We start from the raw sequence: 27860 nt of genomic DNA on the forward strand, positions 1-27860 counted from the left end.
TTTCCAGAACTTCCTTAATGCACTTAACTTCACTGTTCATGGCCAAAGAACAAACTAATCCAGGGTTTTTAGAAGTAGATTCCACTTTATTAGTTGTATCTGTAGGTTGTTTGTTTAAAATAGCTAGGTAATTTGTATGATGTTTGTTAAAAATTTCATTGCCTATATCCATCACTAAATTCTCTTCATATCCTCTATTTACAAATAAAGATAAAATAAAATGAAATTCTTGTATTAAATCACTTATTTTACTAGTCATCCGACAGGCTCTTATATACTGACCCCTAGGAATATTTCTGATAGTATGTTTTGGGTGATTACTCTGAAAGTGTAAATAACTGTTTGTAAAAGTCTGTTTTCGAAAGATCTTACTGTGAAACCTATTTTCCTTTATATCCCACCAAAAACATACATCTAAAAAATTAACATTTAAACCTATATCACCTTTGGTAAATTTTAAATAATTGGATGTTGTGTTAACTTCTTTGTAAAATTCATTTACTGTGTCACTGTTCCCTTCTATTATGAAAATTAAATCATCTATAAATCTAGAATAAAATAATATTTTGTATGTGTTACATAACCGAGACAAATGTTCTATTTCCCACCACGCCATTACTGTATTTGCATAGGCTGGTGCAGCCGGGGAGCCCATGGCTACCCCTCGTATCTGTTGGAAATATTGATTTTTAAATAAAAAGTAATTATTTTCTAATACTAGTTCAATGAAACCACAAATAGTTGAAATTGTGTTATTGGAAAAAACAGTTTTGTTTGTTAAATAACTTCGTACAGCTTCTACTCCCTCACCATGAGGTATACAGGTGTATAGAGACACCACATCCAATGTAAAAATTGTATGTTTTTTGGGGTCAAAGGTTCCTTTCTCCTGAAAAATTCTCAGTTTATCTAAAAAATGCCAGGAGTCCTTAACATAGGAATCACTTTTAGATATTAATGGTCCCATGCTAGCATCCAAAACTAAAGAAATTCCTTCGAGGATAGAATGAGGGGCAGAAACTATAGGCCGAAATGGAGGGTCAATCATTTTTTTATGCGTTTTCGGTATTCCAAAAAAGACCCCTATTTTAGGATTTTCTACTAAACAGAAATTGTATATTTCATTACTAATGTCTTCCAACATTAACGCTTCATAAAGAAATGAATTAATGAAGCGAAATGATTTCTGTATGTCAAAAACAGTTACTTTTTTATATTCATTTATATTTCCCAAAGTGTTCAGAATACTAGCTTCATAAACTTCTTGTTCCATAACAACTATATTCGAACCTTTATCACTTTTCATAAATCTATATTGTCCTGCCAAAGCTCTAAGATTTCCTAACGCTACACTCTCAGACTTAGTAAGGTTATCTAATAAATAATTTCTACTACTAAACATGTTATTAATATCTGCTATACACATTTCTTCATAGACTTTAATAGTATTGTGTAGTTTAGGTGTGTAACTTGAAGGTTTAATTAGGTTACTTTTAGTATGCTTTAAATCATGCATCACATACATTAAATTCATCTTTCTAGTAAATTTTTTTATATCTACTACAGTTTTACTATAATTTCCTCTACTAGTTGGTACAAAATTTAAACCATACTTTAACACTTTCATTTCTATATCAGAAAAAGTGTGTTTAGATAAATTTATAATGTCAAAACATTCATTAGCTTCATTTAAATATCGTCCTCTGACGAATTTGACCCCAAAAGATAACAATATAGCCAAGAGAGGTATGTTTTGTTGTTACAAATGTAAAGTTTGTAGATATATATCCACAGGTCCATACATTTCTGTTATTACAAGTGATAGAATATTGGAAGTTCCAGGGTATATTTCTTGTAACACTAGTGGTGTAGTGTATATTGCTTTGTGCACGGTCTGTCCGGCATTTTATGTTGGCATGACCACTAGGAGTCTGGCAACACGTATTAAGGAACACTTATATTATATCAAAACAAAAGACCCCAAAAGTGTACTATTCAAACACTCAACTGTTTGTATTAATTTCAAAAAATTTGTTTTCACTGTAGTAGAAGTCTGCCAAAAAGATTTAAGGGTAGGTGACTTTAAAAACCACCTTGAACAAAAAGAGACCTTATGGCAGATTAAACTTAAAGCAGACCATCCACCTGGTCTAAATGAAACCATTAATATAAAATGTTTTTTGAAACATAGAAAATTATGTATTGATAAAGAACAAGAATTGTCATTGTCTATCTTTTAAAATTATGAGTTTTAAAACATATTAGATATATTTTTTTAACAATTAATTATTCAATTAAGAATAGATTAGAAGGTGTATATAAAGGTGTGGTTTATATGTATTATGTATTCTGAGGAAGTCAGTCGATGAAAGCGGTGATTAAAGGTTTTATACGCTATTTTTTGTGAAACATCTGAATTTTATTCATCTGAAACATCTGAATTTTATTCATCTGAGCCATCTTTTTCTGCCATTTGTTGTTTATCCGTTTAATTTTTGGCTGGTTTGCTTTCAATTGTTTTATTTAGCCAGTATGGCAGAAGCGGCTGATGAATTATTGATGAATATGACTATTCATCCAACTCCACAGTCAGAGACCGAGAAACTAAACAATTTGCTATTGGCGACCCTAATGGACATCAGAGGATCTTTAAAAACTTTGCTGGCCAGGTCCACCGGGTCTGAGAATGCGATGCAGGTATCCAGCCCGATGGGTTTTGAACAGGAACTCGACACTGTGCTTGAAGTCGGAAGTCCCGCCCAGATGAAGACAATGCTACATGAACGAGAAGCAAAGAAACGTTTGCCATTTTCCGCTCGTGAAAAGAGTAACATGGGGTGTCAGCAGCTGTTAAACGAAGCAGGGAATCCTTTTACCTCCTCTAAATGGAGTTTCCCATCTTTACCACAAGGACCATCTAGAGGGGAACAGGACAATTTAACTAGATTACTAAAAAGGTACAAATCATTACACTTAGAGAACTGTTACTTTAAATATTGCATTGAACTCGGCATAGTGCCAAAAGGATTAAGGTTTTTCAAGTGCCCGAACGGTGTCAGTTTGGGAAGCACAATGTTTGGCACATTGGTAGATTTTTTTAACGAAGCTGGTCTAAACTTCCTTAAATTGTTAATAGAACATAACAAACAGAAGATGGGACATTTGAAAAATGAGATTATAGACATTGAAAAGCAGTTAAGTAAACTATAAAATGTTTTTTCAAACTGTCTCAAAGGAAGTACAACAACATGCATCCGATGTTACAAACAGGAAACAACAGAAATTGAATCGGGACATTGTCGCCTATAAAAACAAAAAGGCATATGATAATTTTGCTGTTAACACGAGAACTGTTAACACTAGAATGTTTAATGGAAGTGAAAGTAATCATAGAAAACAAACAACTTTCACTACTGAAAAATGTTTTAATGATGAAAAAGTTTTGATTTCACGTGCTAGCCATTTAGGAGATGTGGTTTTTAACCCTGGTAGAGATGACAATACTGAATGTTTATTACAAGATGGTTATCAGGATAATATTATGTCTGACAATGATGAGAATGAAATTGTTTTAGATAATGAACATAATAATACTAACAGTGAAGAAGGTGTTGGTAACAAAAGAAAAGAAAATGGTGGAAACACGAGAATGACTGTTATTAACAAGGATACAGTACATAATAAGAGACCACTGACAAATAGTTATAGTAAAAGTAATGTTTTGACACGCAGTAAAACTTTTTTGGGGTCAAATTCGTCAGAGGACGATATTTAAATGAAGCTAATGAATGTTTTGACATTATAAATTTATCTAAACACACTTTTTCTGATATAGAAATGAAAGTGTTAAAGTATGGTTTAAATTTTGTACCAACTAGTAGAGGAAATTATAGTAAAACTGTAGTAGATATAAAAAAATTTACTAGAAAGATGAATTTAATGTATGTGATGCATGATTTAAAGCATACTAAAAGTAACCTAATTAAACCTTCAAGTTACACACCTAAACTACACAATACTATTAAAGTCTATGAAGAAATGTGTATAGCAGATATTAATAAAATGTTTAGTAGTAGAAATTATTTATTAGATAACCTTACTAAGTCTGAGAGGGTAGCGTTAGGAAATCTTAGAGCTTTGGCAGGACAATATAGATTTATGAAAAGTGATAAAGGTTCGAATATAGTTGTTATGGAACAAGAAGTTTATGAAGCTAGTATTCTGAACATTTTGGGAAATATAAATGAATATAAAAAAGTAACTGTTTTTGACATACAGAAATCATTTCGCTTCATTAATTCATTTCTTTATGAAGCGTTAATGTCGGAAGACATTAGTAATGAAATATACAATTTCTGTTTAGTAGAAAATCCTAAAATAGGGGTCTTTTTTGGAATACCGAAAACGCAAAAAAAAATGATTGACCCTCCATTTCGGCCTATAGTTTCTGCCCCTCATTCTATCCTCGAAGGAATTTCTTTAGTTTTGGATGCTAGCATGGGACCATTAATATCTAAAAGTGATTCCTATGTTAAGGACTCCTGGCATTTTTTAGATAAACTGAGAATTTTTCAGGAGAAAGGAACCTTTGACCCCAAAAAACATACAATTTTTACATTGGATGTGGTGTCTCTATACACCTGTATACCTCATGGTGAGGGAGTAGAAGCTGTACGAAGTTATTTAACAAATAAAACTGTTTTTTCCAATAACACAATCTCAACTATTTGTGGGTTTATTGAACTAGTATTAGAAAATAATTATTTTTTATTTAAAAATCAATATTTCCAACAGATACGAGGGGTAGCCATGGGCTCCCCGGCTGCACCAGCCTATGCAAATACAGTAATGGCGTGGTGGGAAATAGAACATTTGTCTCGGTTATGTAACACATACAAAATATTATTTTATTCTAGATTTATAGATGATTTAATTTTCATAATAGAAGGGAACAGTGACACAGTAAATGAATTTTACAAAGAAGTTAACACAACATCCAATTATTTAAAATTTACCAAAGGTGATATAGGTTTAAATGTTAATTTTTTAGATGTATGTTTTTGGTGGGATATAAAGGAAAATAGGTTTCACAGTAAGATCTTTCGAAAACAGACTTTTACAAACAGTTATTTACACTTTCAGAGTAATCACCCAAAACATACTATCAGAAATATTCCTAGGGTCAGTATATAAGAGCCTGTCGGATGACTAGTAAAATAAGTGATTTAATACAAGAATTTCATTTTATTTTATCTTTATTTGTAAATAGAGGATATGAAGAGAATTTAGTGATGGATATAGGCAATGAAATTTTTAACAAACATCATACAAATTACCTAGCTATTTTAAACAAACAACCTACAGATACAACTAATAAAGTGGAATCTACTTCTAAAAACCCTGGATTAGTTTGTTCTTTGGCCATGAACAGTGAAGTTAAGTGCATTAAGGAAGTTCTGGAAAAGAATTGGAGAATTATACAGGGAAATAGTGAGATTCTTAAAGTTGTAGGAAGCAAACCAAATTTTGTTTTTCGTAATGACCAAAATATAAAAAAGTTATTAGAACATGACAATACCTCTACAAAAGATAACAATATAGCCAAGAGAGGTATGTTTTGTTGTTACAAATGTAAAGTTTGTAGATATATATCCACAGGTCCATACATTTCTGTTATTACAAGTGATAGAATATTGGAAGTTCCAGGGTATATTTCTTATAACACTAGTGGTGTAGTGTATATTGCTTTGTGCACGGTCTGTCCGGCATTTTATGTTGGCATGACCACTAGGAGTCTGGCAACACGTATTAAGGAACACTTATATTATATCAAAACAAAAGACCCCAAAAGTGTACTATTCATACACTCAACTGTTTGTATTAATTTCAAAATATTTGTTTTCACTGTAGTAGAAGTCTGCCAAAAAGATTTAAGGGTAGGTGACTTTAAAAACCACCTTGAACAAAAAGAGACCTTATGGCAGATTAAACTTAAAGCAGACCATCCACCTGGTCTAAATGAAACCATTAATATAAAATGTTTTTTGAAACATAGAAAATTATGTATTGATAAAGAACAAGAATTGTCATTGTCTATCTTTTAAAATTATGAGTTTTAAAGCATATTAGATATATTTTTTTAACAATTAATTATTCAATTAAGAATAGATTAGAAGGTGTATATAAAGGTGTGGTTTATATGTATTATGTATTCTGAGGAAGTCAGTCGATGAAAGCGGTGATTAAAGGTTTTATACGCTATTTTTTGTGAAACATCTGAATTTTATTCATCTGAAACATCTGAATTTTATTCATCTGAGCCATCTTTTTCTGCCATTTGTTGTTTATCCGTTTAATTTTTGGCTGGTTTGCTTTCAATGGGATTACACATTTCTCTAAATTTACATTTTAAGCACACAGGGTCCTCCCTGGTTTCAGCTGGTACAAACATATGGCAGTCTTCCCCCTCCCCTGCATATACAGCTGGGGCATACACAAATGAATGCTCCCTTTCAATGGGTTCTGAACCAGCTAAATTAAGCAGAATAAATGCCTTTGTGTGTGCATCTTTGTCAGAAAAAGCAGCCTGAATGAAAATATCATACTCTTGCTCAAACACTCTCCAGTTTTCAGCAACATTATTATGAAATACAAGTGGAGCAGGTCTGCAAAATCCTTCTGCCATGCCAACAAAATGCCCTCATAGTTATATATAAACACACACCAGGTACTCAAAAAAATATTCAGTTGTACCATAAACTCTCTGAAATGACAGTTTTCTGTAAAATAACTGCACTGCAATACTGCACAAATGTATAAACACTTTGCACACGTCGGATATCTCAAATAGCTTTAGTTAATACAAAAAAAGCACACAGTGAAAAAATGCAGTCCTTTTCTCTTTTTTATACATTTTATGTGATTCATAAGTTATATCAAGCATTTTTGTAAGCATTTTGGGTATTTTATCAACATGTCATAATCTCAAACATTTCATTTAATTAGAAATTCATCTTGAGCGTTTTGATTGCTTTGTTTTATATTCACTGGGTAAAAAATAATTTAAACAAGTTTTAGTACCTGGCTTTGTCTTTCTGACCTATTTGCAAGTCGTTTGTGCAGGGATTTTCCACTGCTGTATATTCCTCTAGCTGCAACTGCCTGCCTTATGGTCTTGAAGAAGAAGTTTTACTCTGGATCCCAATCTGACGCCATGTTGCTCAGCTTGTGTATATTCAATAAGACAATGAGCCCGGGTGTTTATTTATGTAGTTTATTACACACAAACACATCAGGTTGGAGAACAGTAACATTAAACTAAATAAACTAACTGACTAGTACATACACATGCTTGCAACTCAGCTGCTCATTACAAAATGGCAGTCTTGCTTGCATGTGCTCAGCACTTATATGCACATGTCCACTGACTGGAATAGCTCTTAAAGGAACATACACACTCTAATCTATACATTTACTTGTTTCAGTCTCAAGTTGGCACACCCGAGGAACCCCATGACTTCATCTCATTTACTTCTGGTTCATTCCAGAGAAATATCTTACTGCTGTAAATCATGAGTAATCTGGATTATATAGAACAGACTTTGACTCTTACTCCTTTCCTTTGTTTTACAGTTTCTTTTCATTTGTTTTAGTGTTCTTTCCTTTTGGTTCATAGGTTCATAAGTAAATACCAGGCTATCAGTCTGCAGACTATTACAAGCCTCAACAGTAACCAGAGGTCAGAATTAAACCCTGTACCTTGTATCTGTGAAGTTAAGACCATAACCATTATACCAGCTGCCCCACTACTTATTTGGTTTTCATCCAGTCTAGCTTGAATGATAGCGAAAGCTCATGTGTGAACAGGCCACAAATTTTAACTTCATGTCACTTGGGCCAGTGACCTTTTGCAGCAACAAACTACACAATATACACTCCTTTTGTTCTAGATGATAAAACCCAATGTACATTAATCCAGCTCTTGGTTCAGTTCTTCTTTGGCTATGACTACCCTAATTAATTTGTGTGGCACACCTGGAAGTATTTTATAATCTGTTGAGGCTTCCCCACAGAAGCTCAATAAAAATATATATACAACATTACCCACCCATAGTGGGGGCTATTGTGTTTCACTTCATTGATATCCAGTGTTAAACTCTTAGCCTAGATGGTTTCTCTGTATTTATAAGTGTTAGTCACATATCTTTGAATTTATTACTGCTCAATATCTGAGTTGTTTGGCTTCTGCTACATACCTACAATCAACTGCATTACTAGCTGAGTTAAGTACAGACTTGCAGTGTTAAAGATTGAACTGTATTTTATTTTTCTATTTAATTGTTTCATTGAATATTGTGGTCTGTGTCTCTCTGTAGTTATTTATTTTTTTCTATTTAATTGTTTCATAGAATACTGTGGTCCCCCCCCCTCTCTCTATGTGCAGTAAGTGGGGACTATTGTGTTTCATTTCATTAATATTCAGTGTTAAACTCTTAGCCTAGAGGGTTTCTTTGTATTTATAAATGTTGGTCATATATCTTTGAATTTATTACTGCTCAATATCGGAGTTGTTTGGCTTCTGCTGCATACCTACAATCAACTGCATTACTAGCTGAGTTAAGTACAAACTTGCAGTGTTAAACATTGTACTGCATTTTATTTTTCTATTTAATTGTTTAATTGAATATTGTGGTCTGTGTCTCTCTGTAGTTATTTATTTTTCTATTTATTTCATAGAATACTGTGGTCTTGCTCTCTCTCTCTCTCTCTCGATCTGCAGTAAGTGGGGGCTATTGTGTTTCACTTCATTGATATTCAGTGTTAAACTCTTAGCCTAGAGGGTTTCTCTGTATTTACAAGTGTTAGTCACATATCTTTGAATTTATTACTGCTCAATACCTGAGTTGTTTGGCTTCTGCTGCATACCTACAATCAACTGCATTACTAGCTGAGTTTAGTACAAATTTGCAGTGTTAAAGATTGTACTACATTTTATTTTTTTGTCTATTTAATTATTCCACTGAATATTGTGGTCTGTGTCTCTCTGCACTTATTTATTTTTCTATTTAATTGTTTCATAGAATACTGTAGTTTCTCTCTCTCTCTCTCTCTGTGTGTCTCTCTCTCTCTCTCTGCAGTTAGTTTCTTGCCCTCCCTCCCTGTTCTTGTTCTGGTATTAATCTTGGTGGCTTTGGAATTGCCTGCCCCTCCTGTAAATTTGTGTTTGAACACTCCTCCTGGGTCTATCTCATTTGCTCACTCAACTGAGTACAGTGAGATCATATTTTGACTTCAGACACTCCTACCAGTCCCATCTGTTCAGCTCTGTCCCAGCTCTATTCCAGTCTAGTGTCACTAGCTCATTCTACCTAATACAGAGAGAACATTTGTAAAGGGCAAGCCACTTAGGTCCTCAATTTTGAATTATCTTCTGTTTCTCCTTTCCCCCTCTCCACTTTACAAAACAAAAATATTCTAAGCTTGTTTCCTGCCTTTCCTGTAACAAGTCTAGTCCAGATGCAGATTTGCTGTAACCAGGACTGTTTGTAAGCTTCTGAGCCCCCAAAGCCTTTCTGTGTTGGAGGGAAGCCTTCTAGCTTATCAGTGCGAGTGGTAAGTATTAGGTAGCCTATCTACCACAAGAGTGGTTTCTGGCCCAGAAACTGTACTTCATTGTCCGTTTGGCAGTTTTTCCATCTCTTTCAACTTTCTGATTTAAAAGCCCATGTTTGCGCTTGTTTCCCACCTTTCCTGTAACTAGTCTAGTCTAGATACAGATTTGCTATATCCATGACTGTTTGTAAGCTTCTGAGCCCCCGCCAAGCCTTTCTATGTTGGAGGGAAGCCTTCTAGCTTATCAGTGGGAGTGGTAAGCACTGGGTAGCCTATCTACTACAAGAGTGGTTTCTGGCCCAGAAATTGTAGTTTATTGGCCGTTTGGCAGTTTTTCCATCTCTTTCAACTTATTGGTTTAAAAGCCTGCATTTGTACTTGTTTCCCATCTTTCCTCTAACAAATGTAGTCCAGATACAGATTTGCTGTATTCAGGACTGTTTGTAAGCCTTTGAGCTTCCCAAGCCTTTCTGTGTGGAGGTAAGCCTTCTAGCTTATCAGTGGGTGTGGTAAGCACTAGGTAGCCTATCTACCACAAGAGTGGTTTCTGGCCCAGAAATTGTAGTTTATTGGCCGTTTGGGCATTTTTTCCATCTCTTTCAACATTCTGGTTTAAAAGCCTGTGTTTGGACTTGTTTCCCACCTTTCCTGTAACTAGCCTAGTCCAGATACAGATTTGCTGTATCCAGGACTGTTTGTAAGCTTTCGGGCCCCCCCCAAGCCTTTCTTTGTTGGAGGGAAGCATTCTAGCTTATCAGTGGGAGTGGTAAGCAATAGGTGGCCTATCTACCACAAGATCCAGGCACAGATTCTTAGTTTTAGCACTTGAATTTGCTTATTCATGCTTAGCACATGTTCAGAATTTGTTGTTAGCACTAAATAAGCTACAAATTACTACAGCACTTAACTCTTTACCTAGAGGAAAAAAGGTTTTTGTACTTACTTTCCTCACTTGCTTAGAGAAAAAAGAGCTCTTATACTCACTTTCCTCACTTGTCTAGAGGAAAGTAGTTTTTTTATTCAGGCTGGTCCAAGGGTAAGCTCCCAGTGTTCTCTCCTGTCTATCTGATGAATCTGGGCATCTTGGGGCAATGTAGCAATTGCCTCATGTACACAGACAACTCTCTCCTCCTACCACCCAACTCCACAACCTGTGAGAGATGCACTTATCTAGCCAAACTGGAGGTAAAGCTGTCTCCAACCAAGACTGAACTTGACAGTCAAGAGGAGAAGGTAAATACTTGCACCACACCACACTCATCAGATAGTCCCACTAAACCTACACCACCAAAATCCACACATAGAAACACAAAAACATTTGCAGAGGCTCTCAGTAATAATCTGCTCAAGCAACAGATACCTCCAAAGCAGAAACGCAAGTGAACTCCACCCCCCCAACACAACCCAAATGACACATAGCCCACAGACTCAGTGTACCAATACACCACAACCCATAAGGCAAAACAACGTACCCAACACGCTAGTCATAGGTGACTCTATAGTCAGGCACACTGATGTCCCACTCACCAGGCTAAACAAGGAGAAGATTACTGTCAGCTGCCTGTCGGGTACCAGGATCCGCCACATAGCTCACGCACTCAGGTCACTACACAACAAGTACAAATATGACTCTGTCATTGTCCATGTTGGTGTGAACAACCTGAGATGTACCTCCCTGGACTACATGAAAAGAGACATGGAAGAGTTCTCCGATCTTGTAGCCCAGGCAGGTATGACCCTAGCCCTGAGTAGCATCCTGCCATTTCCCAGAATGATACTGCAGTACAAGGACAACATGATTGACTTCAACAATTGGCTAAGCTTCTGGCATCATTCTAAGGGGATCCAGTATCTGTCTGCTTGGGACGACATGGTTGACAGACCACAATGCTTTACCAGAGATGGCCTGCACCTGTCACTCCTGGGATTCCAGATACTGGCTAAGGGTCTTGCCTCCCCTATAGTGCCTTTTAGGCAAGGTTCAAATGACAAATTCACCACTGTAACAGGAACAGGCAAGCAAAAACTGAGGGTAACTCAATGCTAGAAGTTTAAATCTCAAAATGCACTCACTCGAGGCACTCCTTAAAATGGAGAACATCGATATCTGTGCAGTGACTGAGACCCAGTTCAAGGCTCTAGAGAGCACCCCTGCATTACCAGGCTATAACTCATACCAAAAACAAAAAAACTCCACCAAAACAAGATTCTAAATACAACACAAACACCACGAAGTAGATGAACCACCAGATATACGTTAATCCTTTAATCATGGCACCTCGGTATTTCGCCTTCAAGGGATATTTGTGTTTTATGACTCATACCACACATTTCGGCCATCTAACCTAGACCAGAACACCAAAGGCAGAGGTGTGTCCATATTCATTAAGGATATCCACACCTCCAAGTTAGTTGCGCAGCATAATGCATCCAAGGTTATCCAAGTGCAACTAACTCTGGGCAAAACTGCAATCCAAATTGTAGCTTGCTACAGATCCCCCAACATGCCCCAGGATTCCCACTCCTCTTTTCTTGATATACTGGAAAATATTAGGGTTTAACCAAACACCCTAATAATGGGCAATTTCAACTACCCCACCATTAACTGGGAAAACTACTCATGTACCAACTCCTTCGCTCAACGCTTTCTGGAATTCATAAATTCCAATGCCCCGGATCAACTTATCGACACCCCCACCAGGGGCAACAATATCCTAGACCAAGTCATTACCAACATGAGGGACCAGTGTTCCACACCTGAAGTCAACTCCTCATTGGTCAGATCCGACCATAAGCTAATCACCCTAGATATCCACATCCCGCCCCCACCCACCATTAAGGAAACCATGGTAAAAAATGTCTTCAAAGCGGACTTCATGCTTCTTAAGACAGAAGTGGCGAACTTCATGACACCCATGCAGATGGACAATACAGTTACGACTGCTGAATCATAAACAAATGCACTCTATAAGTGCTTACATGAATGCATGGATCATGCTATCCCAAACAGAACCAAGATGTTATCCTCCAAAAAAAGGAATCCAATCTGGTGGTCCCCTGCCATAAACAAACTCTACAACAGAAGGAAGAAACTGTTGCAAAAGAGAGTAAAATCCCATGAGTGGAGGAGCTCCCTGGTCAGCCTCAGTAAGAAGCTGATATCCCTTATAAGATCCTTCAAAGATAGCTACGAAAACAAAATTGCCACTGATTCTAAGGGCAACCACAAAGCATTCCATAGCTATGTCAAGAATCTCAATGGCAACACCCAGATCTGCTCTGAGTTACAGCACAATGGCATGAAAATTACAGAACCAACTGCTATTTCCAACATCCTGGCAGATAGGCTCAGTGCTAACTTTGCCCACCTCTCACCCCCTAAAGGACCAATATATATACAGGAAGAATGCAGAGTCCCTGTAATCACATATATGCAGGTAAAAGCTGCACTCTCTAAAACCAAAAACACAGAATCCATGGGACAGGACAACATCCCAGGCTGCGTTTTACATGAACTTCAGAACAAACTGGCTCCCCACCTAAGCACCATGTTCAATCATAGTCTCACGTCAGGCTTTGTGCCTACTGAATGGTGCACAGCAACAGTTATCCCACTCCACAAAGGGGAACCACCAATGATCCTGGGAACTATCACCCTACTAGCCTGACGAGCCTGGTTTGCAAGGCCATGGAAGGTATCATCATGGAACTCATAAACAAAGACACTGGCAACCTCCAAACTCTGGACCCCACCCAGTTCAGGTTTGTGAAAGGCAGATCATGCCTTCTGAACCTGATCAACTTCTTTGAGGCAGTCACCAAAGATGTAGACGAGGGTAAGGTGGTAGACACAGCCTATCTTGACCTCGCCAAGGCTTTAGACACCATCCCCCATTCTGGAATTATAGCTAAACTCACTAAACTAGGTATAAATCCCTACGTCATAAGATGGGTTGCCAACGGCCTCACTGACATAACCCACACTGTAAAAGTTGCAGACTCCAAATCTGACTTCAAACCAGTGACAAGTGGAATACCAAAGGACCTCTCCTGTTTGCTGTCTACTTCTCTGAAGTACAGGCTAACACAAAAGGCCTCTGGCTAATGAAGTTTGCAGATGACTGCAAACTAGGAGCCATAGTCGAGTCCCCAAATGATGTGGACATCCTACAGAAGGGCCTCACTGAGACAGATGCCTGGTGTTAGAGGCATGGCCTCAAGCTCAATGCCAAAAAGTGCATTATCATCCCCTTTGGTAAAAGCTCTGTATCTATGAACTACAACATAAATGGCAGTCTACTTAATGTCGAATGTGTGATAAGAGACCTTGGGACCCAGGTGGACAGTAGTCTCTCCTTTAATAATCACATCACCACAGTAGTCAGGAAATCCTTCTATGTGGCACACCTCATCACAAAAGGGTTCTCATCCAGGAAAAAAGTGGTCATTGTTCCCCTCTACTCAGCACTCATTAGACCCATTATAGAGTACAATGCCCCTTTTGGAATGTACCTGACAAGACATCTGCAGCAGCTGGAAAGGCCACAGAAGTACATCACAAAGAGGATTACTGGCCTCAAAAAACTCCAGCTTAACTCTGTAGCATATCGCCTACTCCGAGGAGATCTCTGCCTAACATATAAAGCTATGTTAAACCCAGAGCTGTTGGACATGCTACACCTAAAGAAATCCCAATCCCTCTGAGCTACATACTCTAGGGACTTAAACCTTGTCACCACAATAAACAGGACATGCTAGAGGGATAGATTCCTGTCCCAGAGACTTCCTATACTCTGGAACAAGCTACCCAACTATGTCAAGCAAAGTTCCTCATTAGCACTCCTCAAGAAAAATCTTGATGAGTGGATGGGAAATAGGAAATATACCTTGGGATCACTTCTGTGACTCTGCTCGATAGGGGCACAGGAAATTAACTTTCTTGGGTGGCGTAAGCCAGGGAACCTTGTTGTCTATGCTTACTTAGGCCCTTGTACCTACCTATGAACCTATGAAGAGTTAAAAATGTAGTACTTAATTAGTCAGAATGTTTTAGCATGATAGTAAAAGCAAAGTATAATTAAGGTCCCATAAAAAAATTTAAATGGAAAAAGGGTGAAGAGACAAGGGACATCTGCAGTGAATACCAAACAGTGTTTTGTTTAGGATAACTGGGAAGCTGTGCGGGCAGAAGGCAGGACAAAGAGCAAGTTAATCAGTAACATTACATTAAAGTATTGTAAATCATCAGCATGGTTTATGAAGACACGACAATCAATGTTTAACAGTGAAAGGTCATGCTGGAACTGTGATGTGTTTAAGTGCCTTTTATGTAAGAGATCGATTCTAATAGTGGACTTTGTAACAAATGTGTAGCCATCCTGGTGTAACGCTAATCAAGCTGCAGTTTTAAAAGAAGCAGATTCTTGATGAAAACACTGCACTTAAAGCATGTTTATGAGATGTTTGCAAGCAGTGTTGAACCTCAGATGTCCCATTGTGACCATATGAATGAAAACAAAAAAATAATACATACATATTAATATTTCAGGCATGGGCAACAATGCCTTTCCAGCCCGCCAATATACCAAAACAGTTATTCCCAAGATAAGTGTCCATGTTGTTATTAACATATCTAAACTAATACTTTCTTTAATGAAATTTGGTAGTCTATTCCATGCATCAGCTAACCCCTCAAAGAACCAATTAGTACACTTCTCATTTCTATATAATCCTCTACATAGGTTGTCAGATGATTCTCTACTATTTTTGATAACCCTAAACATTCCCAGGAGTAGTTGTCTCTAAATGCCTTATATACTTGAATTAGATATCTTCTTAAATGTCTGTATGAGACACCGTACAAGTTCAGGTATTACAGTCTTTCATAATAACTCATGCTAGTTTTTATGTGGTTTCCAATTGTTATTCCATATTCAAATTTGGGTGGAATATAACTAACAATGATTTCATAAGTTCTGATTTCCTAGACTTTATAAATCTTTGTATGCAACCTACAGTTGGGTCTATATTAGAACATGGAAAACTGCAAATATCGAACAACCTAATGGCCGAAAATGCTGGACCTCGAACTCGCTATTGTGGGGGGGTTGTGCCCCCCCACCCCCCGCTAAATATATATACCAACTCCGAGATCGTACTACAATGAGGAAAGGGCAAATATTCTGATCTTCCCTGCACTGCGATCTCACAAAAAGCATATCAAGGTCTGGCATTTTCGGCCTTTAGGCCGTTCGACATTTACAGTTTTTGATGTAGTAATAAGAACCCCTATAGTTCTATAACTTTCATTAGCCAATCGGTTGGTATGGTTAGAAAAACTCAAAGCTGAACCTACCCATATACCCAGGTCTTTAAATTAATCTATAACTTCAATTGTTGTGTGCTGTATTAAATATTCACCTTTCAATCTCATATGCTGTGTTTTTGATGTATTTATCAGCATATTGTTCGCTTGTGCCCAAGTAGTCAATATAGTCAAGTTCTTTTTCAGACATGCTCTGTCTATAACACATGTAATCAGTTTACCCATTTTCAAGACATCTGCATATAGACTGTAGAACACCTCAGATAAAAATACTAGATCTGAAAGAGACAGCCTAAACAAGTATGGGCCTAGGACAGACTCCTTTGGGACACCTTGAATGTAACCTAGAATTTCTCCTGTCCAATTGCTGCATGATAATTGCCATATCCTATTTGTAAGCCATGCAGGTCTCCATCTTATCAAGACTGCATCTGTACCTAATTGTTTTAATTTACTGATCAATGTCTTGTGTATGGCCTTATCAGATGCTGAAATTGTGTATATAAATTAAAACACAACACAATTTTTTAAATTTACAGCTGTTATTATATTGTTATAGAGGTGGTAAGGGAGACTACTAGAAAGGTGCTTGGTGTGACATCTGGAAAGAGGAAGGAGGACAAGGAGACGTGGTGGTGGAATGAAGAAGTATACAGAGAAAGAGGTTGGTGAAGAAGAAGTGGGATTGTCAGAGAGATGAAGAAAGTAGACAGGAGTATAAGGAGATGAGGTGCATGGCAAAGAGAGAGGTGGCGAAGGCTAAGGATAAGGCGTATGAAGAATAGTATGAAAGGTTGGACACTAAGGAGGGAGAAAAGGACCTGTACCGATTGGCTAGACAGAGGAACCAAGCTAGGAAGATGTGCAGCAGGTAAAGGTGATAAAGGATAATGAGGGAAATGTACTCGCAAGCGAGGAGAGTGTGTTGAGCAGATGGAAAGAGTACTTTGAGGGGCTGATGAATAGAGAATGAGAAAGAGAGAGAAGGTTGGATGATTTGGGGATAGTTAATCAGGAAGTGCAGTGGATTAGCAAGGAGAAAGTAAGCTCAGCTATGAAGAGGATGAAGACTGGAAAGGCTGTTGGTCCAGATGAAATACCTGTGGAAGCATGGAAGTGTTTAAGAGATGTGGCAATGGAGTTTCTAACCAGATTGTTTAATGAAATCTTGGAAAGTGAGCAGATGCCTGAGGAATGGAGAAGTGTATTGGTACCAATTTTTAAGAATAAAGGTGATGTGCAGAGCTACAGTAACTACAGAGGGATGAAATTGATCAGCCACAGTATGAAGATATGGGAAAGAGTAGTGGAAGCTAGATTAAGAAGGGAGATGATGATTTGTGAACAGCAGTATGGTTTCATGCCAGGAAAGAGCACTACAGATGTGATGTTTGCTCTGAGGGTGTTCTTAGAGAAGTATAGTGAAGGTCAGAAGGAGTTCTATTGTGTCTTTGTGGACTCAGAGAAAGCACATAGCAGGATGCCTAGAGAGTAGTTGTGGTATTGTATGAGGAAGTCGGAAGTGTCAGAGAAGTATGTAAGAGTGGTACAGGATATGTACTTGGACAGTGTGACAGTGGTGAGGTCTGTGGTAGGAGTGATGGATGCATTCAAGGTGGAGGTGGGATTACATCAAGGATCAGCTTTGCACCCTTTTTTATATGCAATGCTGATGGACAGGTTGACAGACTAGATCAAACAGGAGTCCCCATGGACTATGATGTTTGTGGATGATGTTGTGATCTGTAATGAGAGTAGGGAACAGGTTAAGGAGACTCTGGAAAGGTGAAATATGCTTTAGAGAGGTGAGGAGTGAAGGTTTATCAGAACTAAGACAGAATATATGTGTGTGAATGAGAGGGAGGGTAGAGGAATGTTAAGGACGCAGGGAGTAGAGTTGGTGAAGGTGGATGAGTTTAAATACTTGGGATCAACAGTTCAGAGTAATGGTGAGTGGGTGAGTGTAGAAGAGAAGTAAAGAAAAGAGTGCAGGCAGGGTGGAGTGGGTGGAGAAGAGTGCCAGAGTGATTTGTCACAGACTGGTACCAGCAATAGTGAAAAGGAAGGTCTATAAGATGGTAGTGAGACTAGCTATGTTATATGCTTTGGAGATGGTGGCATTGACGAAAAGACAGGAGTCAGAGCTGGAGATGGCAGAGTTAAAGATGTTAAGATTTGCATTGGGCGTGATAAGGATACATAAGATTGGGAAGGGGTATATTAGAGGGTCAGCTCAGCTTGGATGAGTTGAAGACAAAGCTAGAGAGGTGAGATTGCATTGGTTTGGGCATGTGCTGAGGAGTGATGCTGGGTATACTGGGAGAGGAATGCTAACGATGCAGCTGTCAGGTAAGAGGAAAAGAGGAAGGTGTAAGATAAGGTTTACAGATGTGGTGAGAGAGGACATGCAGGTGGTTGGTGTGACAAAGTAAGATGCAGAGAACAGGAAGAAATGGAAACAGATGATCCACGTTGGTGACCCCTAACGGGAGCAGCTGAAAGAAGATTATATTGTTATAGAACATCATGTTACAGGTGGTTATAGATCTGCTTTCAACATATGAAGGCTGATATATTGTATTCTAACCCCCCCTCCCCATGTCTTTTAACTTTCATTGATTTTGCTGCATAGTTCTGCTCTCTCTCTCTCTCTTTCTCTCTCTCTCTCTCGCTCTCTCTCTCTCTCTCTCTCTCTCTCAGTGTCTGTCTCAATCACTCATATGCACAGATATACATGCATGCATACCCACAGACACACACACACACACACACACACACACACACACACACACACACACCTTTTTTAATTTTATTCTTACTAAACAGCAAATGTATGTTTAATAAGTGTAAAAATTGTGATTATTTTGCTTTTTGTCTATCCAAGCATCAATATACCTTAATATGCTGCCGTGAACAGGCAGAATTGTATTTTATTAGGCATTACCTTTACATTAACACTCTGCTGGAGATCGTTCATTCTCCAGTAAATGCAAAGATGTACAGTTCATTTGTTCCCTAAATATAGATATTAATTCATATATGGACAAGATTAGAAATTGATTTCTTTGTGGGTTTATAATGACAGATATGATTTAGTAGATGATACGTTAAGCTTTTTACACTGAAACTTACGAAATTATGTGGCAGAAAGCTTTTAAAATTCAAAGTCTGAAATGTCTTTACACTCTTTCCTCCCTCTCTCTGTTGTGGTTTTTGTAAGGTTGTGTTGATGTTCGTTTGTTGAAGCTTAACTTGCTCTTCATAGTTTCTTTACAATATGTCTTTACTGGGAAGTAAAGCACTTTCACTGCAGTTCTATCTGATTGATATGCAGTGTCATATTTGAATAATAAGATAAAACTGCATATAGCTTAGATATATAAAATCATATTTGAATTCATAAAAATGTCAGAAAATATCTCTTTTTTCATTAAACAAAAGTGCAGGCATTACTCAATGAGTAGATGCACATCTTTCACTCGTAAACTGGCAATTCAGTTATTTTCTTGTAATACAGATAGTCTTGTTTGACTTCTATATATTAAAGCAGAGAACAGGGCTCTTCTTATGGAGTGAAAGCTTTGCTTGTTGCTTGCTGTGCTTGAAATTTAAGCTCAGGAATCCGTCTTAATGTTATAAGAATCACTAAAAAGGTAAAAGGAGAAGGTGCCTACTGACTACTGCATTTCCAGCCAAGGATTAGATGGAGGGGAACAGAAGTCAATGACTTGCGCATTAGGGGGCCCTCACAGAAGTCTCATGGGTCACATGCAACAGGGCTTGAAATTTTATCAAGATACATCCTTAATGACAATGGATCTCATTGAAGTAAGAACATTTGAATTTAATCCAGGACCGTACCAGACCTGCATATAAATATGTTAGATAATAAGAAGGCTGCCTTCTTCAGAGAAGGAAATTACAGTGGCATTGGTTCATATAAGAAGAACTGCACCTGTTCAAAGATTCTGATAGCCCTATACACTAGTTGGAAGAGAACTCTAGCAGGCTGTTTATATTTAAATGGAGAGTTTGAATGGCTATGGCAACTATTGGGTAAGGTTAAATACATTAAGTAAAGATTTTAAATGTTTTTATATTATCATAGAATATAAACAAATGGCTATATAAAGCACTTGCAAATGAATTTGTCACACAACTTGATCTTGATCAGCTTTATTTTTAATGACATAAATGAAACTTTTTTGAAAGGAAATATGATTAGTAATGTATAATATATTTGCTTTATGAAAAAACAAACCATTTACTAGAGTAGCTAATCCATTACTAATGAAATCAGTTAATTATCAATACATAACTAACTTTGTATCAAACACTGGAATAATAATTTAATTCTGATGACTTGTAATGGACAATATAATACACAAATTTACAGCTACTAACTGTAATGAATGCAGAGTAATACAGAGAACACTAATACTGAATTCTCTTCAATCAGGTGCACTGCTGCAACAGTCTGCTGCAAAGGAAACTTCCATTAATGTTCCTCAGATGCCTCCATGCGATTTCTCACCTAAAGAATATGAGGTAAGAGCCCAGTAATGACAAATTCTAACATACATAAATAAATAAAGTATTTACTTGATCATACTGCATGTTTTATTGCAAGAAGCCATGTTGATGGTAACTAAGAAGATTAAATCCAACAAAGACAGGTAGCTCAAAATGTGTAAAGGCCAAGCTCAGACATAAAAAAATCAAAGTAACAAACAATTCATGGCTCAAGGACACCACAAACAAAACATTTATTTAATAAATATAAGGTTTCATACAACAGTGCTTCCTCAGATATACTAAAAAGTTTGAGTGTAAGATGAGCAATGTTTAAATGCATCAAATTTGGGCATCATATGACCAGAATCAACCAGTGACAACAATGATTGCATAACATATCTAGAAATCATAAAGAGACAATGTTAAAAACTCTTAAAAATATGACTTAAACAATAAAACATCTATTTAATGGATCTAGATTTCAAAACATGTTTCAAACTGCACATTCCATTCATTCCTGGAGGACAGTCAGCTCAAAATCTGCAAATCCAATTATCCTCTTTTGTCTCTGTCCACAGAAATTAATCCCCACCCCTTATACTAACACATACTAGTTCTAAAACACTGAACCTAAATATATGTGTATTGCCAACTTGTAATATATGCCTAACTAAAGCATTTTCTCAGCATGTTTATGTATATCAGACAAGTCATCACATACACAGTCCTTCAATTTTCTATTGCTTTTACCAATATAGAAAGAGGTGCATCGTACACATCACTAGATAAATGATATTCTTTGTTTCACACATTGCCAGTACAGTCAAATTAAATATTTACCTAGTATTTGAATGTACAAATTACTTATCACTACTAATATATTCACAAAATGAACACTTAAAGCATGGTCCAATGCCTTTACTACCTATTATGGTTTTTGTTTTCTTTGATCTATTCCACGTCAAACAAAGAATATTGTGTATCTAGCAAGATATGTAGAATGCACCTCGTTCTATATGGGTAAAATATAGAAAACTGAAGGATCATATATGTGAGCACATGTCTGATATATGTAGATATGTTGAGACAAATGTTTATATAAGCATATATTGCAAGTTGACAGTACACATATTTTTAAGTTCAGTGTTTAGGAAATAGTATCTGTTAGTATAAGGGTTGGGGAAGAATTTCTGTGGACAGAAAAAAAAAAAAAAAAGAGTATAATTGGATTTGCAGATTTCGAGTTGACTGTCCTCCAGTATAGAATGGAATGTGCAGTTTGAAACTTGCTTTAAAATTTAGATCCATTAAATAAATGTTTTATTGTTCAAACTGTATTTTTAAAAGTTTTTAACATTGTCTATTTAAAATTTCTAAATGTATTATGTAATTGTTGTCATTGGTTGATTCTGGTCATGTGATGCCTAGAGTGGATGTATTTAAAAGTTGCTGCTCTTACACTCAAATGTTTAGAATGTCTGTAGAAGCACTATTGTGTAAATGGTTATATTTATTGAATATACTTCTTGTTCATGGTGTCCTTGAGCTGTGACTTATTACATTAAGAAAATTAACAGGTGAATGTGATATTGCATGCTCACTTCCTGTAGTCAGAAATTTTCTCTACCTGATAGAAAGAAAGAAATAATCAGACCTGCATTTGTGTTTAGCTTCTCATTATATAATCTAACATAAAGGCAAAGGATTTCACAGTAAACTGTGAGCACAGTCTTCATTTATAAACTGAGACATGCAAAGCTGTCCTTCATAGATTTTTGTGAACTGTAAGTCTTCTCGAGCTATTCATGTACTCCCTGTAGGGAAGAAAAAACTTTCTTCCCCCCTTCAGCCACTTACTACATATATGACTCTTACATTGCCACACCCTGTACTGTATCTGAATGATCATTGGTCAATAAATAAATTACAGACACTGTAGGTGGGGTCTAGCCTCACTAAGATGTGTATTCAGACAGAGACTTCTCTAGATGATCTGTGTACCACATGATAAGTATATCACTGTACCGATCTCATTGTCATTAAAGCTGTATTAACCTGTTTGTGTATGTCATTGTAACTACTCTTTGCTTTTTCTCTTTAAATCATTGTAATTGTAACTTTCACTTTAATTGTGTTTGTTAATCATTGTCACAAGATCTTTTCTCCAAGATCCTTGCTGAAAATAGGTCTAGTTCTAAGTCAGACCATTTCAGTAAACAAATGAAGTAAATGAATAAACATCTCTCTTTTATAATTAAAATATTTATCTGTATGTAATTATGTATATATAAAAAATACATATAAGGTAGCATTCATTCATTCACTGTGTTGCATTAAATGCAACCTTCTCTCCTTGGAATCATTTGGAACAGTCTGTATTCTGTCTGGTTTTGTCAGAGGTCTATAATATCATGATCATTTTGGAACAGTTCTTGCTGAGCTAAAGCATTTTCAGGAGGCACAGTTTTAGAAATCATTCCAAGACTCTTAACTATAATACTCCTCATAGCCTCTGTTTTCCTGTGACAGGACTGGTCAAAATGTTTCCAGTTGATTATCTTCCTAGAACTAAAACTTCAACATATTTGTCTTATACAAATTCCTACAATTTCTTCTTTCTCATAAACAACCTAGAATATTAATTCAGCTACTTTAGCAACTATATCATTTTCAAGGTGCAGACTTCCCATTGTTTTTGCATTCATAGTTTGACTTCAACCTGTAACTCTGGTAGTCTTTTGTAGTTTCTATCACAGTATTTTTTTTTTCTTATCTCTCATGACCTCTCTCCAGCATTTCCTTACTTTAGAATGATTCTTTCAGATATCTTCAGTGTAGTAGAAGCAGGTCATCTACTTTTCAACTTCTGTCCTTTATCAGTTAAGGAAGTTAGAGACTCAGTCTACCAACTATGACATTTTTCATTGATTTTATAACTCATTCCACTGGTCTGTTTCATTGTAGTATGGACTGGACATTGAGTTTGAATTGCCTTTCATGCACAAGATTCTGAATTCCTGATTTTTGTATCATGGACTACTGTTTAATGTGGCAACATCAGGTATCCACTTTCTTGAGAATATAGACTTAATGCACTAATCACACTTGGACTTGTTATGCTATTTGATTATTACAGAAGCCAGGAATAATTATCCTTGCACATTATGTACATCATTTTGAAAATATGTGGACAATATGATACAAGCTTTGTAGTGGCATTTCCTTCTTTTGATTTGTTGCTGTGACTGGCATTGTATATGACACAATACTGCACTGCTTTTTATTTTTGAGCCTATATCCCCAACCAGTACATTAAATTTGTTGCTTTTTCTTTGCACTTTGTATTCCCACAATGTGAGTCATGCATCCTTTGAATGATTTTTCTCAGTTAAGAATGTTTATTTTGTCCACTTTGAGCACTAATCCTAGGAAGCAGCTCATTTCTTCCTTCATACAAAAATAAGACTGGATTTCTTTCCTTACTAATGATTTTTGCTCTACAACTTTTCATTATAACATCTTTTTGGAATTGCATTTCTAAATAAGTATTAATGCATTTCTGACATTCCTCTGTTTCTTTTCTCATTGATAACTTCACTACTCAATCTCTGGAAGTGTATTGTAATGATCACTGCTACATTATGATTTATGATGTATTCAACTGCTCCACAAGTAGTGCTACTTGGGAAAAACATGTGGGTGTTCTGAAGTGTTATACTTTGTGGAGATTTTATTCCAGGCCTTTGTATGGGTCATTCTGATTTTCATGGTAAATAAATGCAAATAAATAAAATAAAATAACATAAATATAAGTAGACACCTGACCACTGATCCCATCTTATGAGCTTCCAAAGTTTTTGGATATCCTCACACAAACTCACTGTACCCACACTCTGGACATCTATAGGGTAATTGGTGTATAGGACAGAACAGCTAAACCACATTCAGTTCCACTTTGCAATGCAGTAAACTTGCAGTCTTTTTCCTTGGTAAATACCCTTTGTGATCTCCAAAGCGCAGGTCTAACTTGCAATCTTTCTGAAGCCTGATGTGGTCGCAAGTAAAAGAAACCATCAAGTTTGCTTGAGGTCTATGGATTGCACAGACAGATTTTCATATTGAGCGCTTTTTTTTCCTGCCTTGGGTCTTTTCATGAAATCTAATTGTAAACTGTGTACTTCCTTTAATGAGAAAGCTCTTTAAAGCAGTGTTTGCACCTTCTGTGCTCTCTTGAAGCAAAATAAGTTGCTGAAAATCTGAATATGACAGAGGGGCATTCAAAATTTATATGGTTAGAGACTCCTAACAGCCAAAAAGAATAATAAAAATTGACTGTTAGAACTTCAGCAGCTAGATAGCATGTGACCTTCTTGACTCCAGCAGTCCTCTGAAGGACTGGGAGCTTTTGCTCCATAGAGGCACAAGGTTACCTTCCGTGGGTCTGGTCTCTATCTGTAGATCCACATCTGTCATTGTTCATTTAAAGGGTAATAGCAGGATACAGGTGTCTAAATCTCTGCAGGCTTCTTAGGATTTTTGTGTACTTCACAGTTGACTGACAGCTAGTAGACACCGTGGTTAGCCAGTGAGTTCCCAAATCAGTGGGAAGCTTTTATCCTTGGTTAGTTAATTCTGCTATTTTTGTGAATGTACTTATGAATTCTGTAGAAGAGACTGCATTCTACTTTTTGGGTAGAAGGCCAAGATATTACACATCTCCAAACCTGCACCAGGTAGGTCTAATGTCTGCACCATCAGTTCTACAATGCTAAACGTGGCTTCCTGTACCTCTGACTTCAATCAGTTTGCTGATGAATACATGGCTGCCTATCAGTAAATCTGTTTGCTGCAACCATTGCTAGATATGTCTACTACTTCAAGAAGTGCCCCTATATCTACTGAAGGAAAGTCCTCTGTGGAGTGGTCTTCAGTATCCGGGATACAAGAGGAAGAATGCCTAACTTAGGCCTCTCAAATCCCTTACTAATCAGGGAAAAAAGACTTTCTGCCTTAAGCATATGTCCTTTAGAACAATGTCAATTTTAATTCAGGAGCATTTTAAACAGGGAGTCATACAACCATCTGACTTCCTTTTTTGGATGAAGTTACCCAAGCCTAAAGCTATCCTTCATATTATGCAGGTTTTCAGGAATAAGCAGTACATAACTTTAGTAATATGAGCACCACACTTTACTAGAAAGACTTACCCAGACTCTGCTACACTTAGCTTTGAGGGAAATGTTAGTTTGCTTTTTATTTGTTGTATTTTGTATTAGTTTACTGCCTTTTTCTATTTTGAATACTGTGATTTGTTTTCTTTACCTTGTGTTTTACTTGTATTCTGCTTTTAACTGCATATTAAAACTTGAAAAGAGACCACAGCTCTGTCTCTTGTGAGTCAGACAGAATTTATTTCCCCATCCTCCCACCTGGTTACTGTTGGGTCCTTAAATAACACCATCTTTCTAGTAGCCTGCCCCTTATGTTAATGCGACCATATATCTCATTTCCTCTCTGCTTTTACTAGCTTGTGTGAGTAAGCACAAAATTAGCATTTTGAGAAATCACTCCCCTTCAACTATTTCAATTTATTGGCCATCCTAATGTACTCCATAGTACCAGAATACAAAAGTGACTACCCCCTTTCAGTCTATCTTGTTTTAATAATAGTGACTCTCCACTAAAACTTAACTTTTTAGACAGGTAAAACTTAAGTTACCTACTTTCATATCTAACTCCTCTAGTGCACACTGCAGTGTTTAGGATAAACCATTTTTTTCATCTTACCTTTAAGCATCTCTGTGACTAGCACTTGCTCTAAAACCTGCTGGAAAGCACTAGGAAGCCTTAAACTGATACAAGCACTCAACTCTCCTTGTTAATAAGGAGAATTTAATTGTAGGCACTAAACAGCCTATAATTGCAAAGTACCTTGCTAAGTTAAGGGAAAACAGCTCATGTACTTTACAAAAAAAGCACCAAATCAGGCATGTCCAACGGTCAGCTTCTGGTGATTTCTCCTGTCCACCTGGTGAATCTGGGCATACTGGTGTAATGCAGCAATTGCCTCATGTACACAAACAACCCTCTCCTCCTACCACCCAACACTACAACCTGCGAGAGATGCAATTACATAGCCAATCTGGAAGCAGAGCTCTTTCCACCCAAGATTGTGCTAGACAGTCAAGAGGAGAAGGTTAACACCCGCACTACACCTCAAGCAACACATAGCCCTTCTAAACCCACACAACCAACACCCTCACATAGCAACACTAAATCCTCATATGCGGAGGCCCTTAACAGTAACCTGCCCAAGCAACAAGGACCTGAGAAGCTGAAAAGCAAACAAGCACCAATCACAACCAAAGTGTCACATAGCTCAAAACACCAGTGTGCCACCCAACAACAGCCCCTAAGGCAAGACAACATACCTAACACTTTAGTCATAGGTGACTCTATAGTCAGGCACACTGATGTCCCACTCAATAGGCTGAACAAGGAGAAAATTACAGTCAGCTGACTATCGGGTGCCAGGATCTGCCACATAACGCATGCACTCAAGTCACTCCACAACAAATACAAATACGACTCTGTCATTGTCCATGCTAGAGTGAATGACTTGAGACGTACCTCCCTGGACTACATGAAAAGAGACATGGAAAAGCTCTCAGATCATGTGGCCCATGCAGGTATGACCCTTGCCCTGAGTAGCATCCTGCCTTCACCCAGAATGATACCAAAATATAAGGACAAAATGATTGACTTTAACAATTGGCTAAGCTTCTGTGTCATTCAAAGGGGATCCAGTATCTGTCTGCCTGGGACGACATGATCGACAGACCACAATGCTTTGACAGAGATGGTTTGCACCTGTGAACCCTGGGATTCAGGTTACTGGCTGAGGCTCCTGCCACCTCTATAGCGCCTTTTTTAGGCAAAGTTCAAAGGACAAAACCACCACCATAACAGGTACAAGCATGCAAAATCTGAAGGTAATGCTACTCAATGCTAGAAGTCTAAACCTCAAAATGCACTCTCTCGAGGCACTCCTAAAAATGGAAAGCATTGATATCTGTGCAGTAACTGAAACTTGGTTCAAGGCTGCAGAGATCACCCCTGCAATACCAGGCTATAACTCCTACCACATTTTTCAGCCACCAAACCAGGACCGAAACACTAAAGGTGGAGGAGTGTCCATATTCACCAAGGATATTCACACTACCAGGCTAGTTGCCCAACACAATGCGTCTGAAATTCTCCAGGTGCAACTAATACTAGGTAAGACTGCAATCCAAATTGTAGCTTGCTACAGATCCCCCACCATGCCCCAAGATTCTCACTACACCTTTCTAAACATACTGGAAAATATTAAGATACAACCAAACACCGTATATTGGATGATTTCAAC

The 27860-nt window shown here is 37.2% G+C and overlaps 1 protein-coding gene across 1 annotated transcript in view; it reads left to right on the top strand.

Moving 5' to 3' along the window:
* AGXT2 (alanine--glyoxylate aminotransferase 2) overlaps positions 1 to 27860 on the top strand; it is a 1286299-nt gene that overhangs the window by 202266 nt on the left and 1056173 nt on the right. Inside the window, exon 2 of the mRNA XM_044070154.1 lies at positions 20397 to 20485. Coding sequence (XP_043926089.1) covers positions 20397 to 20485 — 89 coding nt within the window. The remainder of the gene's footprint in view (positions 1 to 20396; positions 20486 to 27860) is intronic.

The sequence above is a fragment of the Protopterus annectens genome, chromosome 1.part0, assembly GCF_019279795.1.
Source record: "Protopterus annectens isolate FY-2018-M chromosome 1.part0, PAN1.0, whole genome shotgun sequence".
Taxonomy (NCBI): Eukaryota; Metazoa; Chordata; order Ceratodontiformes; family Protopteridae; genus Protopterus; species Protopterus annectens.